The sequence below is a fragment of the Corylus avellana genome, chromosome 10 (genome assembly GCF_965113065.1).
Source record: "Corylus avellana chromosome 10, dhCorAvel1.hap1.2, whole genome shotgun sequence".
Classification (NCBI taxonomy): Eukaryota; Viridiplantae; Streptophyta; class Magnoliopsida; order Fagales; family Betulaceae; genus Corylus; species Corylus avellana.
The window spans coordinates 2,579,857-2,597,593 of NC_142499.1; the positions used below are offsets into that span (position 1 = coordinate 2,579,857).

Below are 17,737 nucleotides of genomic sequence, written 5' to 3' on the forward strand. Positions count from 1 at the left end.
ACTAGGAGATTGTTATGAATGGGATAGTGTTACACCAAGAAAGCTATTCTCACATTTAGAGCTCACGGGTGCTAAATGAAATTAGGCTTTATAAATTATTATAAGGAGCTCAAATTACAACTCAATTAATTCTTTTAAAGTGATAAAGTAAATGTGGTCAACACTTCTCCTAATTCGTTACATTCATAGTGTTGATGGGTGTGATCAATAAAAACTCTTATTTGAATTCCAATATGTTTATCACTTGTCTAACCAATTGTAAGAAAATGGGTTGTAGAAGTTCTTATAACCGGCCTATAAAAAGTGGCATGTGTTCTTTAAGCATATGATAAAGATCGACGTGTTTTTTTTTTTTTTTTTTTTTTTCCAATGCTATTAAAAAAGTATTTGAGAAGCACATGCTATTAAAATAATATATGGTTATTACATACTAAGAGTATTTTAATAAATACTCTTGTGCAAGGACTTTTTTTTTTTTTTTTCATTGAACACAAGTTTCACTATAGTTAGGCCTTATGTAAATTCCTCGAGTGATTAGCTTGTTTCATTCTGGTTTGGGCCCAAGTTTAAGTTTTGTTGGGTCAAAGAAGTGAACTCTTCTCTGGGGGTACATCACATCCGGCCCATTTAGCAAATGGATCCGATGAGATTTGTGCATCCCGAATACTTCTTCAAACGGCTATTTTCCTTTGCAGCAACTAGCAAGCACATCCCCGTATACAGAAATAATTTCTCTCATTTTCAACCTAAAATAATAACTTCTTCGCCTGTGTTTGTTTATATACTTAAATATATTAATCTATCTTTTTCAAACTAAAATAATGACTTCTTCTCCCATGTCTAGTTGTACTTAAATATGTTGATTTCCCGTATGCCAACTCCAAAAGGCATCTTGTTTTAGTTTTCCCTTTCCTGGTTTTCCTTGTGGTATTTATATAAATAAATAAAATAAAATAAAACTCCAAAAGGCATCTATTATATATAAAAAAATTTGCTGAAGACTCAATCTTGCAGCCCAGTAAACGACACGTTTATCTCCCATCGTAATGGCTCAAGAATCTCTGGTCTTTTTCTACATTGATTACCTTTATGAATGAACCTCGTCCCTCTTTCAACCCAAAACTCCAGTGATCGCAGACATTTTTTGTAGTTTGAATGAGAAGAATTAGGCTAGGAGAAAGGTTATACCTGCTTAGGTTTCTAAGCAGATTAATTACTTGGAAACAAGATATTGTTTATATCCTAGACAAACAGTTATGGTGATCAATCCTTTCTATTTCTCTTTATATTGTGTATAATCCAAAATTATCGTTTCATTATGTTTTACCATATATTAGCTCTCCTCAAAATGTTGAAAAATGCCTGGATTACTACAATTTTATACTATAATCTCTTTACAAACTCATGCAATAATATTTTCTTCGTGAAAAAAATCAAGCAATAAAATTTGACAAGTAAATTTAATTGTTTAGTAGTTAACGTAATAAATGCCACATAAATTATCAAGCCAATTTATAAGAAACTTGTAGTAAAAGTTATATATAATATTCTCCGCAACCCTCCAAAATACTTGGTATTAATTCATTCACTCGTATATCCCTTCATTGAAGACTTGATTGATTTTCAACTCCAAGTCTCCAACCTAGACTGTTAGGAAATTAATCCTATTTCCCATGACCCGTGAGATGCGAAAAATTAGAAGAATGCGGAATAACAAAGATTAGGCAATCAAATCACACACGACACAAAGATTTAAGTGATTCGGCTTAACAAGCCTACATCCACTGGCGGAGACGACCCGGAGAAATTCACTATCAAAAGATGAGTACAAGAGAGTAACAGGGCGAGAAAACCACTCAAACCCAAAGCCCCAAATACACCCAATTCTCACTTTACCCAAAGGAGAATAATAACAAAAAGGGAAAAACACTCTTTCTTACTCTCACTTTTTCTCTCTTTTTCTCCTCCCTTTGGTGCTTCACGTTTTTGGCACATACAAATTCACCTTGTGCTTTGTTCCTTATATAGAAGCTTTAACTCTCCTTTTACATGTTGGTCTAGGACTCCTACTATAAATCAAACAAGGAGTCTAATTACACATGGGAGAAGGACTCCAAATCAAACTTGGACAAAAGTCTCCTAAACCCAAAAGGAGTAAACCGGTTGAACCAAAAAACCTCTCCTACTTGAAGAAGGAGACAAAACATTGGGTCCCACCATGACTTTTAATTCAAGTCATACTTAACAATCTCCACCTTGACTTGAATCCCATCAAGTCTACCAAAACGTGTCTCGTCCGATTGTCTCCGCCTCAGCCCCTAAGGGCAATCACACTCCACAAGTGTCACTCAAGTCCAAGTGCCTCTTGAACTTGAGCATAGGACTTGGTTTAGACATAACACCATGCCTCCCTATCAGCCCCGTCGACCGTACAGCTTTCTCCGATGACTCTTTCTTCCTGTAGACCCATCTACACCCTTTAGCCTTCTTTCCTTTGGGTAATTCTCCAAATTCCCAAGTTTTACCTCTCCGTAGTGACTCCACCTCTTTCAGTGTACTATTCTGAGTAGACGATGGATCTCCACTACAAGCCGTTAGAGCAAAAGAAACCATATCTTCAAAGCCATACCTCTTTGTTGCTTTTCGATCCTGTTTCTCTTTGCTTCTTGCTAAAGAATAAGACTCTTCCCGGTGCTGTAAGTTTCTTGAAGATTTTCTGTCATCACATTCATCCGTAAGTGAACACTGTTTATCAAGCTCCACCTCCACGAATTGTTTCTCTTTCTGCACTGTACTTTCAGAAAGCTCATCTAAGTTAACAAACTCAGACTTCTTCGGTTCATGCTCTGTAACTTCAGGTTCTGCACTTGACTCATCCTTGTACATAGCACACTCATTAAAAGTCACATTCCGACTTCTAATGATCTTCCGATTTTGATCATCCCAAAATCGATAACCGAAGGCCTCATCTCCATATCCAATGAAGAAACACTTACTAGATTTACCATCTAGTTTACTCATAGCATCAGACTCAACATGGACATACGAAGCACAACCAAAAACTTTCAGATGTGAAAGATTTACCTCTTTTCCACTCCAGACTTCTTCCGGTAGTCTATGACTTAGGGGAACGAAAGACCCCCTATTTATCAGATATGCAGCAGTGCTCACTGCATCAGCCCAGAAAGTCTTTGGTAACCCAGCATGCAACCTCATACTCCTAGCACGCTCATTGAGAGTTCTATTCATGCACTCAGCCACGCCATTCTGCTGCGGCATTCCCGGGATAGTTTTCTCCATTCTAATCCCATTCACTGCACAAAACTGTTTAAACCTCCTGTCTTCGTATTCTCCTCCATTGTCTGATCTCAAACGCTTGAGCTTCAAGCCCGTTTCAGTCTCAACCATGGCCTTCCATTTCTTAAAAGTCTCAAATACATCAGATTTACTTTTCAAGAAATAAACCCATACCTTCCTGCTTGAGTCATCAATAAACGTGATGTAATACCGCGAGCCTCCAAAAGATGTCACTGGTGCGGGACCCCACAAATCCGTGTGTACCAGCTCCAGCTTTCCAAGCTTAGGTGCTTTGCCAACTTCCACGAAACTCACCTTCTTCTGCTTCCCTATGATGCAACCTTCACACAAATCAGACTCAACTGACTTTAACCCCGGTAGTTTCCCTTTTGACATAAGTACCTTCATCTCTTTCCCGCTCATGTGCCCAAGCCTTAGGTGCCATAGTTTTGAGTCAGCAGTCGTATCTACAACAGCATCTGTATCCTTGCTGTTCATGGTCATATAGAGAGTACCCGTCTTATGACCACGAGCCAAAATCCTAGCTCCCTTGCTGACCTTCCACTTTCCACCGTGGAAATGAATTGAATGCCCTTCCTCATCAAGCTGTCCTACTGAAATCAGATTATTCTTTAGCTCCGGAACATGCCTGACCTTCTGTAGCTTCCATACCGAGTCACTGTGAACTTTAATGCGAACATCGCCTAAGCCCACAACATCCAGCGCCGTTCCGTCAGCCAAATACACCTTCCCAAAATCTCCACCAACATAGTTTTCGAGAATTTCACGGATCGCTGTCGTATGAAAAGATACTCCTGAGTCTAAGACCCAAGAATCAAGGGGACTGTCAACAGAAAGAAGTAGGGCATCATATACTTCTTCTGTCACTACGTTTGCATAATCGTTCTCAGTCTCCTTCCGCAATTCCCTGCAATTCTTCTTGTAGTGGCCAGTCTTGCCGCAGTTCCAACACTCAGGTTGTCGGTCGAATCTGAATTTGCTTCTCCCTTTTCTGGAATTTGATCTGCCTTGACCAGAGTTTCTATCTTGTCCTCTGCCCCGAGTCTCGAGGTTTAAAGCAGCACTAGAACAAGAGGCTTCACCCGCATCTTTTCTGCGAACCTCTTCACTGAGAATCAAATCCCTGACATCTTCATAGCTCAGTTTACTCTTTCCTACAGAGTTACTCACAGCCATCCTCACTGCTTCCCATCTATTTGGCAAAGATGCCAAGACGATCAACGCGCGAACCTCATCATCAAAATTAATTTCCACCGAGGACAATTGATTTGTGATGGTGTTGAACTCATTGAGATGATGTGCCACCGAAGCTCCTTCCGCCATCTTTAGGTTGAACAATTTCTTCATCAGATGCACCTTGTTGTTAGCCGACGGCTTCTCATACATGCTTGACAAAGCCGCCATTAGACCTGCTGCTGTCTTCTCCTTTACAACGTTGTGTGCAACTGATTTTGACAGTGATAACCTGATAACTGCTAGGGCTTTACGATCAAGCAGAGCCCACTCGCTATCATCCATGTCGTCGGGTTGTTCTTCCAAAAGAGGTTGATGAAGATCCTTCCCATAAAGAATATCTTCAATCTGTACCTTCCAAAACTCAAAATCTTTGCCGTCGAATTTCTCGATTCCCATCTTTCCTTCTTCACTTGCCATCGCTCCCACTCGAACCAACAGCTCTGATACCAGTTGTTAGGAAATTAATCCTATTTCCCAAGACCCGTGAGATGCGAAAAATTAGAAGAATGCGGAATAACAAAGATTAGGCAATCAAATCACACACGACACAAAGATTTAAGTGATTCGGCTTAACAAGCCTACATCCACTGGCGGAGACGACCCGGAGAAATTCACTATCAAAAGATGAGTACAAGAGAGTAACAGGGCGAGAAAACCACTCAAACCCAAAGCCCCAAATACACCCAATTCTCACTTTACCCAAAGGAGAATAATAACAAAAAGGGAAAAACACTCTTTCTTACTCTCACTTTTTCTCTCTTTTTCTCCTCCCTTTGGTGCTTCACGTTTTTGGCACATACAAATTCACCTTGTGCTTTGTTCCTTATATAGAAGCTTTAACTCTCCTTTTACATGTTGGTCTAGGACTCCTACTATAAATCAAACAAGGAGTCTAATTACACATGGGAGAAGGACTCCAAATCAAACTTGGACAAAAGTCTCCTAAACCCAAAAGGAGTAAACCGGTTGAACCAAAAAACCTCTCCTACTTGAAGAAGGAGACAAAACATTGGGTCCCACCATGACTTTTAATTCAAGTCATACTTAACATAGACAACTAGAATTAAGTTATGTGGTCCTTTGAACAACCAGAAGAAGAAGTGGACGTTTGGTGATCGCCAATTTTATTTTTTTCTCCCCCTCTTTAAGAATGCCAAAGGGCTTCTACAAATAGTATTATCAAAAGCTTTTTAACTCGTCTTTTGCATGTCTCTTACGTAGATGGTTCGTGTTTTTCATATATAGCTTCTTGGCTAGCTTCTCCTATAAATCAACATTAAACCAAAGCACACCAGAGAAAAAAAACAAAAAAATCATCCATGGCGACTCCTTGGGTTCTCTTCCTCCTCACTTTCCTAACCATAGCTTGTTTTTCTCTATCGTCCAAACCTAACGCCATAAATGTCACAAATACCCCGGCTTCATCGTTTGGGGATGATGATGATCCCCTAGCCGCTGCTGCATCCCGAACCAGATCGCGCCACCTCAACAGCCTCATCACCTCAATACTCAAAGCCGATGCCAAATGGTTATTCCTGAAAATATTCGGGAAAAACAAAATTCCCAAAGTCAATTTATACAAACCCAAACCCCCGAGATTCAATTTCCGAAAGCCCGACCCGGAAAGAAAAAGTGGGAAGAGATTCAAACCCAAAAAGCCAGACGAAGAATCTTCTCTAGTCAAAATCCCGCTCTTCCCTCCAAGCTTTGGAGCTTATTCAATGTCTCTACGATTTGGAACTCCCCCACAAACCATGTCCTTTACTCTCGACACCGGTGGCGGCCTCGTCTGGTTTCCCTGCACCGACAGCTATCGCTGCTCCAACTGTTCCTTCCAAAACACAGACCCCACAAAAATCCCAACCTTCAAACCAGACCATTCTGCTTCTTCGATGAAAATGGTATATTGCAATAGCAACTCATGCGGTTGGATCCATGGCCCCGGTATTAAATCCAAATGCGAACTTTTCGGGCCTTGCCCGGACTACGAGCGTATGTATGGCACGTGGTCGACAGATGGGATTTCGATAGCCTCAACAAGCGGTCACTTACTGTTAGAAATCCTGGAGGAATCTGTGGCTGATTTTCTTGTTGGCTGCTCAAATTCCTCCACCCATCAGCCTCTGGGAGTTGCCGGCTTTGGTGATGCCCCTGAATCATTGCCTGCCCAATTGGAACTCGCCAAATTCTCCTACTGTTTGCTGCCTCACCTCTACGACGACACAAGGCAGAGCACTGATCTCATTTTGGACCCTGCGGCTGAGTTAGAAACACAAGGCCTTAGCTATACACGGTTGATCCCCGGCCCAACTATCCTCTCGGGTTTTCATTTTTACGGGTACTTCCGTACTTCGCTTGTCTCAAAAGCTTAACAATTCTTCTCAACTTTTTTTTAGTTGATTTGACAATGCTCAACTCAACTCAAACGTTTTCAACTTTATTCTAAATTTTATATTTTTTAAACAATTCAAACATTAATCTTAACCCTTTTTTTTTCTTGATAAAATCATAAACCTAAATAAACACTTAACTTTTAAAATAATAAATTTAATTATTTAATTGAAAAAATATCTATTTTCTTCAAATTATCACTATATTATTATTATCAATGTTTCAATGTCTCCCTATAATAAAAATACTCTTGATAAAATAATAACAAAAAATCTTAAAATTATAACTAAAGAATGATTTTTTTTAGGGCTAAATACTCCATACCCCCCTAGAGTTTCTCAATTTTATTTTTTTTCCCCTGTGGTTTCATTTTTATCACAGGAGGTCCCTGTAATTTTGATAAGTGACCAAATTAGTCCATCCGTTAGTTGACCGTTATGACTGACATGTGGACCAATCAGACGTCGATACGTGGCACATATTTAATTTTTTTTAATTAAAAAAAAAAAAATGAAAAAATTTGGGGGTGGCTCCTTGGCCATTTGGCCACCCCCTTTGGCCATGAGGGTGGCCTGGCCACCCCCATCTGGCCGGATGGGGGTGGTCGAGCCACCCCCTGGTGCCGACCACCCCCTGGGCTCGGCCACCCCCTTGGGCTCCAAGGGGATTGGGGGTGGTTTCGGCCACCCCCAAGGCTCCATGGGGGTGGCCGAGCCACCCCTAGTGGGTACCACCCCCAATTTTTTTTCTTTTTTTTTTTTTTTTTTTAAAAAAAATACATTTTTTTAATTTAAAATAAAATAAAATAAAAATATGTGCCACGTGTCAACGTCTGATTGGTCCACGTGTTAGTCTTAACGGTCAACTAACGGATGGACTAATTTAGTCACTTATCAAAACCATAGGGACCTCCTGTGATAAAAATGAAACCATAAGGGGAAAAAAATAAAGTTGAAAAACCCTATGGGGCTATGGAGTATTTAATCCTTTTTTTTTTAATTTAAAAAAAAAACCATCTGAAAAAACAAAGAAGAAAAAAGAAAAACCAAGGGGTCATTTTAATATTTTTAAATAATTATTTTTTAGTTTTTGTCTTTTTTTTTTTTTTTAATTTATAAGGATAATTTTATCTTATTCAAAAAATTTTAAGGTCAATTTTATCTTTTTGCTAGCCTTGAAATACATTGACACAATTGATGATTTAGATGGACATTAACCATGGAGTAGTAGTTGAAGAAAGATTTCTCTATTTAATTTATATTATAACATTAGGTGTAATTGTAAAATATTTAATTAATATAATAGGTGAACAATGAAACAGAGTTCATACTAAATATCTCTACTTATAAAAGCTTAATCTTATTAAAAAAATAAAAAATAAATAATCACCGAATCACTGCTTTAACAGATACCAGTACGTAAATCTTCAAGAAATCATCGTTGGTGACACGCACATCAAAATTCCAGACAACTTTACCGTTTGTGGATCTGACGGAAATGGTGGGACAGTATTGGACACAAGCTCGCCCTATACATAGCTGGAAAGGTCCATTTATAAATCAGTGTCTAGCGAGTTCGAGAAACAGATGGATCGTTATGCCAGAGCGGCTGATGTCGGAGTTCTAGGGCCTTGTTTCCAACTTCTTCCCGACGATAAACTTGTGTACTATCCGACATTAACTTTGCTATTTGAAGGTGGCGCCCAAATGGAATTGTCGATGTATAATTATTTGTTGTTGGATGATGCGGAGAATTCTGTGTGTCTGTCGTTCGTGACAGATGTTGTTGGCGGTAGTGGTTTGAATGTTGCATTGAGCGGTGGCCCGTCGATAATCTTGGGAAATTATATGCAGCAGTCGTTTTATATGGAGTATGATTTGGACAATTCGAGATTAGGATTTCAGAAACAAGCTTGTTAATGATATTACTCCTTAATTATCTTGACACTGGAAAATAAGAGATGATCAAAGTGTATGTCGAAAGTATTGCCGATATTTGTGAAAGACTAGAATCCTGTTAGGGTCTCTATATTATATCTTAATGAGGCGCTATACATCATTTTTTTATTTTTTTTTCTTCTTATTTTCCTATTTTTTTAAATCATTATTGGTTATGTGGTGTCTATGTATGAGACTCATATGGCTCTACATATCCAATGATAATTTTAAAAGGAAAATATTAGGTGCTCTCTCGATATTGTTCTCTTGGTCTTAGATAGATATTATTTTTTAAAAATTAAGAGAGAAAAATAAGAACTACTTTCTTTTTTTACTTTAAAATATATATATATATAGGAGAATGGGAGAGAAAATATTGCGTTTTCCTATGATGAGAGAAATAGGGTGTTGTTGTTTCAAAGTTGGTCAACTTTTTGGCTTGCTTCAAACACCACTTTGATGGTGCAATTTCTTGGTTTGTTGACCAAGATTCAGAAGACCGGGCCATTTTTTGGCCCATTGCTTATTTGTTTACATTTTTTGCATTATATTGTTGTTTTGAGTTAGTTGTTGAGGAGTTTAACCATTTTTCGTCTTTTTAATTCCTTGTACCCAAATCTAATTTGCTCATAAAAAATAATAATAATAATTTTTTTTAAAAAAGAAGCTTTTTCCTATCTGAATTGTCTGTAATTGGTTTAGTAAATTGTAAAAGAATTATGATTCATTTAAAAGTATTTATTTTATAAAATTATAAAATTTATTGATTTGTACCTTTAATGTTTAAAAAGTGACTTAAACCCCCCACAAACTATCTAATTGTGGATGCTTAGCACCTTACCGCTAGGGGTTTTTTTTTTAAAAATTTATTTATTTATTTTATAGAACTTATGAGATGTGTGCCACATGCGACATTTTCACCCCAAAATACCATTAATTAAAGGAGTAAATTGTACTTCCGCTAAACATTTGAGGTACAAAATACCAACCCAACTTTACACCTAAAAAAAAAAAGAAGAAGAAAAGGTGGCCCTAGCTATCCCTCAAAACTTTAAACTCTCATGGGGTGGCCCTAGCCATCTCTTAAAACACTAGAGGCCACCAAAAACATCCTCATGGATGGACAAACCCTCCACGAACTCCTCCCCCCAACTTTCCCAAGTGGCAAAGAGGGAGGCTCTTCCCTTCACCCATTTTTTTTTATTTTTTATTTATTTTTTATAATTGGTATAAAATTGAGTTGGCATTTGTACCTTTAAAGTTTAGGAGAAAATACACTTGACTCATGGCATTTTGGGCAAAAATGTCATGTGCGACCCAATAGGTGACCTAAGTTCCCTCTAAAAAGACAAAAAAAAAATAATAGAGGGTGCTAAGCGTCACGGTAAGGTAATTTGTGAGGTTTAAGTGTCACCTTTTAAACTTTGGAGATACATGTGGTGATACTTCTGAAAGAAGTTTTCCGCATGAATAAGTGCTTGTTGTCTAAACTAAGGAGGCTTGGGCTTAGCTAGGATATAGAAAACTCAACTCAAGTTCATCATGGTTTATTATTCACTAGTTCAATCACTAATAAAAAGAAAAATTAAAAAAAGAAAAAGTACATATATATACATATACATTCCTCAAACTACTACCATATTGTTAATAGCCCCTCCCCCCCCTCTCCAAAACTACCAATTGTGTCAATGTTTCCTTAAACTACCAAAAAATGCCAATGTCCCCCTAATGACAAAAGTACCATTCATAAAATTTTAATAAAAAAATCGTTAAAATATATTAAAAAAAATCAAACTAAAGAAAAAAACTATTTAAAAAAATACGAAAAAATGAAAAACCAAGCCACCCCTTGATTTTTTATTTCTTTCGTTTTTTCAATTTTATTTTTTATTTTTTATTTTTGAATTTGTAAGAATATTTGTCTTATTAACAATTTTTAGTGTCATTTTTGTTTTTTTTCGCTGGTTTCAGGAGGACATTGACATTAATTTATAAAAATGATTGATAAAATTTGTAGTTTGGGCCGGGTGAGGGAACATTAACAATGAAATAATAATTTAAAGAAATATGTGTATTTTTTCCAAATCAAAATAATTAAAGTCATCGATTCACAGATATGGGTGTCAATATGGTTACGGTTATTGCCAATAACCGCTAACCGTAACCGCTAGATTTCACTAACCGCAACGGTTAGCGGTTAGTAAAATAGGTAACTACTCGCTAACCACTTTTTTAAAATTAAGCTTTTTTTTGGGCTTTTTTTTTGCCTTTTGGGCTTTTTTATTATTGTAGCATTTTTTATCCTGATTTGTTTTTTGTTTTTTTAGTGTCTTCTTAGGCCCAATTGCTATAAAAAGAGCCCATATTGAAAAATCAAAAATATTTGACCCCAAATTTACATTTATTTGTACTTAATCATAACCGGTTAACTTTAAAAAAAAAAAAAAAAACACACACACACACACACACAACATATAAAATAATTTTTTTTTAAAAAAAAAAAATTCAACACGACATATATAAAAAAGTTCAATACAACTGTCACAAGATATAATAAAAAATATATAAAAAAGGTTCAACACAACATATAAAAGAAGTTCAAATAAAACATATGACATATATGATTATATGTATTATTTGTTATTATATAATTATATGATTTAATGATCAATTCATCATGTGATATAATCATATCAATTATAGTGATAATATTAGTAAAATTAGAATGAGAATACATTAATACTTCAATTGTGTTTATAAGTAACACATTGTTTAATCCAATGTCAATTACTTAATTTGATATTATACGAACCACATTATCATTGTACATTAATAATATGATTCACTTGAATAAAGTATTTGAATTGTCATTGAATCATATGATTAAGTATTGATTTTATACATTTATATTATTCATATGCATAATATATCTAGACTTATAAGTTTATAACATACATTAGAACTAAGTCTCTAGGTATTTAAGTGTTGTATTAATATGAATTAGTATACTTATGCCTTATGTCATATTATATATGTATAATTTGTTATTATATAATCATATAAATTAGAATGGTAATACATAAATATTTCAATTGTGGTTATAAGTAACACATTATTGAATCTAATACCAATTACTTAATTTGATAGTATACGAATCACATTATCATTGTACATTAATAATATGATTAACTTGAATAAAATATTTGAATTGTCATTGAATCATATGATTAAGTATTGATTTTATACATTTATATTATTCATATATATATATATATATATATATATATATTATAAATATAGACTTATAAGTTTATAACCTATATTGGAACTAAGTCTCTCGATACTTATGAGTTATGTCATATTATATATGTATAATTTGTTATTATGTAATCAAATGATTTAATGATCAATTGATCATATGATATAATCATATAAATTATAGTTTTATATTATCTAAAAAGAAAATTGTGATTTAATGATCAAATGATTATGTTATATGTATAAATATTATTATAATTATAATTATAAAAATATATTATCCAATAACCTCTAACCGCTAACCACTAGGCGGTTATAACGGTTAGACGGTTAGCAGTTAATACGTTTAAGCGGTTAAACGATTAGCGGTTAGCGGTTAGTGAAACCGCCCGCATTTACACCCATATTCACTGACACTAGAATGGAATAGAAGAGATATGAAGGTGCGGCATCATGGTATTTGAGCGTATGAATGGTCAATTGCTTAAAAATGTATTATATAATCAAAACTATGGTTGACAATAAATTTCATTGTATCTTTCAACTCTCTCGGAAGAAAATTGGGAAAACAATTATAAAATTATTTCTACCCTGATCGAATAACACTACACTGGTTTTCATTGGCTAAAACACATCATCATGGGTCGGGACTCGGGAGTATGAGTATCGTACGTTTATATATATATTGGTTGCTTCGCAAGCCACAACTCAAGTTTGCCAATGAGAGTATAAAATTTATTTATGAAACCAAACAAACATACGGAAAAGCCAGATTAAATCAAAAGCAAATTAATTAAAACAGATAGAAATGTAAATAATTTTTTTTCAAATTTTATTAAACGACCATACTAAGTACTTAATTGTCCTTTGGTCATCTAAAACTCATCCCTGCATGCATGCCTGCAAGGCTGTAATGGCGGCTCCTTGGCCTGTTCGTTTCGTCTCCCTCTTCTCTTTATTCATCTTATTACGATCTTGCGGAGCAAACAAACCCATCACCATCACCATCCCTCTCTCACCCTTTACCGACCGCGCGACATCCTCAGATGATAAACGGCAAATACGGTCAGTTACATTTCTACGGCGTTGCTCATCAGAGATCGCCACCTCGATTTCTCCTATCGATTTTGTCTCATGTGCCCCAAATTTCGTCCCCTAAGACGTCGCCCCTCATTCCCAAGACGCCCCAAAACATTCCCTCGACCTCTGCCCAAAAACCCTCAACCCGCCCGCAGACCACGAGATCCACCACCCTCTGATCCCCTCTTGCCGGGCGCTCACTATCAGAAATATCCTCCCAGTTCTGAAGAAATCCCTCTCTTCTCTGACAGCTACGGAATGTATTCGATATCTCCCAGCTTTGGAAGCCCCCCGAAGACCCTACCCTTCATGATCGACACTAGCAGTAGCGATGTTTGGTTCCCATGCGCGCCCAACTCTCTCATAGACCAAATTACAAACACCCCAAGTATATTGAATGGGAACACTCTGTTACAGACCCTGGAGTTTCCAGAGAAAACCGTGACTGATTTTCTTGTCCAGTGCTTCAACTCCTCAGCCCATCAACCTGTTGGTGTTGCCGGATTCGGTCCTGGGCCAAAATCGCTGCCTTCCCAGATGGATCTCAAGAAATTTGCCTTTTGTTTACCGTCTCACTGGTCCAACGACATGTCCGGGAGCACGCACCTTGTTTTGGACGACGGGTTGGAGACTAAAGACCTTAGCTACACACCATTATACAAGAACCCACATGTCTCTAGTTCTGATAATCATGGGTACCACTACGTAAATCTTCAAGAAATCGTTCTTGGAGACAAGCCCATTAAGGTTCCGGGAAAATTTTTGCTCCCAGATTCTGAGGGAAATGGTGGAACCATAGTGGACTCTGGTGCAACTTTTACATTCATGGAAAGTTCTATTTTCGAAGAGGTGGCACAGGAGTTAGAGAAGCAAATGGCTAACTATTCCAGAGCCAGTAGTGTAGGTATTCTAGGGATCTGTTTCAATGTTTCGGGTGAGAAATCTGTCTTCTACCCAGAATTAAGTTTCCAGTTTGAAGGTGGTGCCAAAATGGTGTTGCCATTGAAGAATTACTTTTTGTTGGATTATAATTTGGGCGTGGCATGCTTATCATTTGTGGAGGGTAACGAGCTGGCTAGTGTTGGTTTGAATGGCGGCCCAACGATTCGATTGGGTAATAATCAGCTCCGAACCTATTACATGGAGTATGATTTGAAGAACGAGAGATTAGGATTTCAGAAACAAAGTTGCAAATAAGATGAGATTGAAATTGGAATTTAACGCATTTACTTAACATTATGGTAAGGTTATTTATTTCCTTAAGTATTCTGTATCTACTAGGTTTACCTTTTCTTAATCTATTAGATGACTTATTTATCACTTATAGCTTCTCTATAAATAGAGATCTTTGTAATCTTTCATATAAAATTAATATTAATACAATTTAGTCGTCCTTTATGTGCTTTCGCTCTCACTATTATTCTTCCGCTCTTCTATATCTCTCCATTATTCTAACATACAAAATATTCATTTGTTATTTAAGCATGCCAGAAGTTGTTTTAATAGTTTTATTAAAAAAAAAATTATATTCTTTTTGCATACTAATTAATTACAAAAAATATATTAAAAAATACATTTTTATCTTACATTTATCTGACAATTTTGACGTAACATTCTCAATCAAATTTTCCACATCTGATTTCAAAGCAAAAAAATCTAGTAGCAATGCAAAATAATTAGTTTGAAGTTCATTGACCTTTTCTATAACCAAATTATCTAACCCTTTGTTAAGGACTGTCTCAACCGTGTCCGTTAAACCAGAAAACATGTACCTCAGGGTCCCATTCCACGCAGATAAGATCGAGTAAGAAAAGAGAGAGACCCATTCAGTAACAAACTGCAACAAATTTCAATTTGTGAATCGAGAATGATCAAACATGCTCAAGCTCAACGAAAGTAAAGCACCCATATCAGAAATCTCTTAATAGTTCAATGGGCAGGGCAACTTAATATTTTTTTTTATATTTAATTGGTGTCAGTAGAAAAAATTTTGTTTGCCGATTTATGAAAGTCGGTTAATTAATCGACTCAACAAAGAATAATTTCTACTTTTTCAGCGAATTGGTTAGTCAGTTAATAGATGGTCGGATAAGTCAATTAATTGTGAGCAAAACATCATTTCTACTTGCCTGCAAAACCTCATTTCTACTTGTAGTAGGAATAGAACAAAATTTGACGTATTTTTCCTAAAGAATCAATTACATCCATCTCAATCTCACGAGCAAAAGCATTGTCCGCATATACACTCCCAAGAGCGTTGTCAATAAGGTTCCTTCATACCAAACATCAAAAAATACGAAAAATTATTTTTTGATGAGTGCTGACACTTTGACACTTTGAAAAGGCTTCAATCTCATTTGGTCTCCCTTTCATATGTTCATTTTTTGATGGGTGCTGTGTGATTTACTATATGTTAAATAAATACAGTAAAATTATAAATATATATATAGTTTACAAAATATATTATAAAATATATTTTACATCTAAAAGTATTACGTGCATTTCATTGAATGAGTTACATCTTTCATGTCAATTCAAAATTTTAAAGCATACAGTCCGATCCAACGGAGAAAAGTTTGTCTTCACATTTGGCTCTATACAAAGAAATCAGCTAATTTATAAGTATTCTCTTTACTTTAACAGTAAATTGAGTGATAGAAAAGAGAGCTAGCCGTCTAGTGGTGCATGGCAACACCACTATTGCATCACGCGCACAAGTAATGCGTTTTAGGCTCAATGAGGTGCACTTTACACCTTTCAGGTGCAAAATCATTGAGACTTAGACCCTTTTTTAGCTGTTGGAACCGATTGATACGCTATTTAAAGTGTTCATTTAGTTGAATTTTGTGGTTACAATTTGTGACCATGAATCAAATGATTTTAAACCGTTAGATGTGTCAAAAATCACTATAAGTAAGACTCTTTGATCATATTCATAGACACACACAACACATTAGCATTTCTCTATTCTCCTGCAAACTTCTTTTGTGCTATTATCTCTATAAAGATGTTATAAAACATCTTTGTTAAGAGACGGAGCTAGCCTTCCTATTTTTGCCTCTCATATTTTCCCATTACCCCAACTCATATTTTCCAACTCAGAATTAGCAGATTGGCCGAATATCATGTTTAGGTTAGGTGTAAATGGATTTCAAGTCATGAGACTGAAGGAGTACTGAAGGTGCCACCATAAAATATGTGCGAATTAATGAGATATTGACGTGCATGTGTACAAACTACAAGTGACTCTCACTTAGAAAAACATTTCTTCAAAAAGAAGAACGTGAGAGAGACTAGGGGAAAAAAATGATCATCCTAATTAACTTCAGAGTTGGAGAGGCTGTCTCAATAAATTCACATAGCTGTTTTTTTGAAACAAATTCACGTAGCTGTTGAAGGGAAAAGAAAATTCAATCTAGAGGGTGGCATGATCAGAAAATACTCCCAATTTGTCCTAATTCGTAACCATGAAACATTTGACTCACCTATATATATATATATATATGCCACTAATAATGAGCATTGTGTCCTGAGTATTCCCAAACCCCCACTGACCCGATGCTGTCGTCGTCGTGTCGGGTGCCACTTTGGGTACGTGGTCATCGATCCCTTGATGATATCTCTAGTGCACTTCAATTCGGGTGCTACTAACCCTGTTTTTTTAAGGTGACTCACTGAGTCATTTTATCTCTCGCTCCAACTCAGTCGAGTCATTTAAGTTGTTTTTGTTTAGAAGATTTCTGTGTTGGTAGCCTCCCTTGGATTGCTAGCCTCCCTTTAAAGTTGGTCACTAGCTTTCAAGGTTTTAACCAGATTTTCTAATGGTATATATTATGATGCTGGAATCTTTAGGGCCGATTTCACGCCGAGGAATTAATATCTGAAAATCATTTAAATGAATGGGATGGATGACTAATCATCTCTATGTTCTGGAACAGTTGGCAATTGCCAACTGTCACCTCAAAGGAAAGAGCATGGTGCTTCTTTATCGTTTCTGGCACAAGTCTTCTTCTAAGAAAATTGCTGGCAATATCAAGATTGAAGCCTGTCTAGGAGAAAGGGAATAATTGAGTGTTTCGCGGTATAGATCAACTCTCCTGCAAACAACAAAAATAACACTACTACACTGATTTAAACTTGGGCTCTGGCCAAGCCCAAAGAGTTCAAATTTCGGTGTATATATATTGAAAAAAAAAAAGAAAGAAAAGAAAGTAGGGATCCTTCCTCTGTACACAAAAGCTGGCCCATTATCCCATGCACCAAAAGAAGAACATGAAGAGGACAATTTCCACAATCAAGTGCCCCGTCGTGTGGAGGATAAAGCGTGGTCGTTGTGTGGAGGAGTGCTGCTGGGTTGGAGTAGTGAGAATGTGATCATTTTTGTACGGTTGTCTTTCTGTTGCGACTTGCGAGCCATGGACCCGTAACGCTCAATGCTTGAGACTCGTGAGTCACGATGGTGACACTAGCATGGACACCACACTCACATGTCTGCTTCTCACCATGTGCCGGCCATT

The 17,737-nt window shown here is 36.5% G+C and overlaps 2 protein-coding genes across 2 annotated transcripts; both read left to right on the forward strand.

The window, feature by feature from the left end:
* Positions 1-8,531: 8,531 nt before the first annotated feature.
* LOC132191710 (aspartyl protease family protein 2-like) lies at positions 8,532-8,864 on the forward strand. The gene has a single exon (XM_059606802.2). It carries the CDS (start codon positions 8,532-8,534, stop codon positions 8,862-8,864), a length of 333 nt encoding a protein of 110 aa, XP_059462785.2.
* A 4,410-nt stretch (positions 8,865-13,274) lies between these two features.
* On the forward strand, positions 13,275-14,417 carry LOC132191713 (aspartyl protease 25-like). Its single transcript, XM_088511037.1, has one exon. The coding sequence runs from the start codon at positions 13,275-13,277 to the stop codon at positions 14,415-14,417; it is 1,143 nt and encodes a 380-aa protein (XP_088367163.1).
* Positions 14,418-17,737: the final 3,320 nt, after the last annotated feature.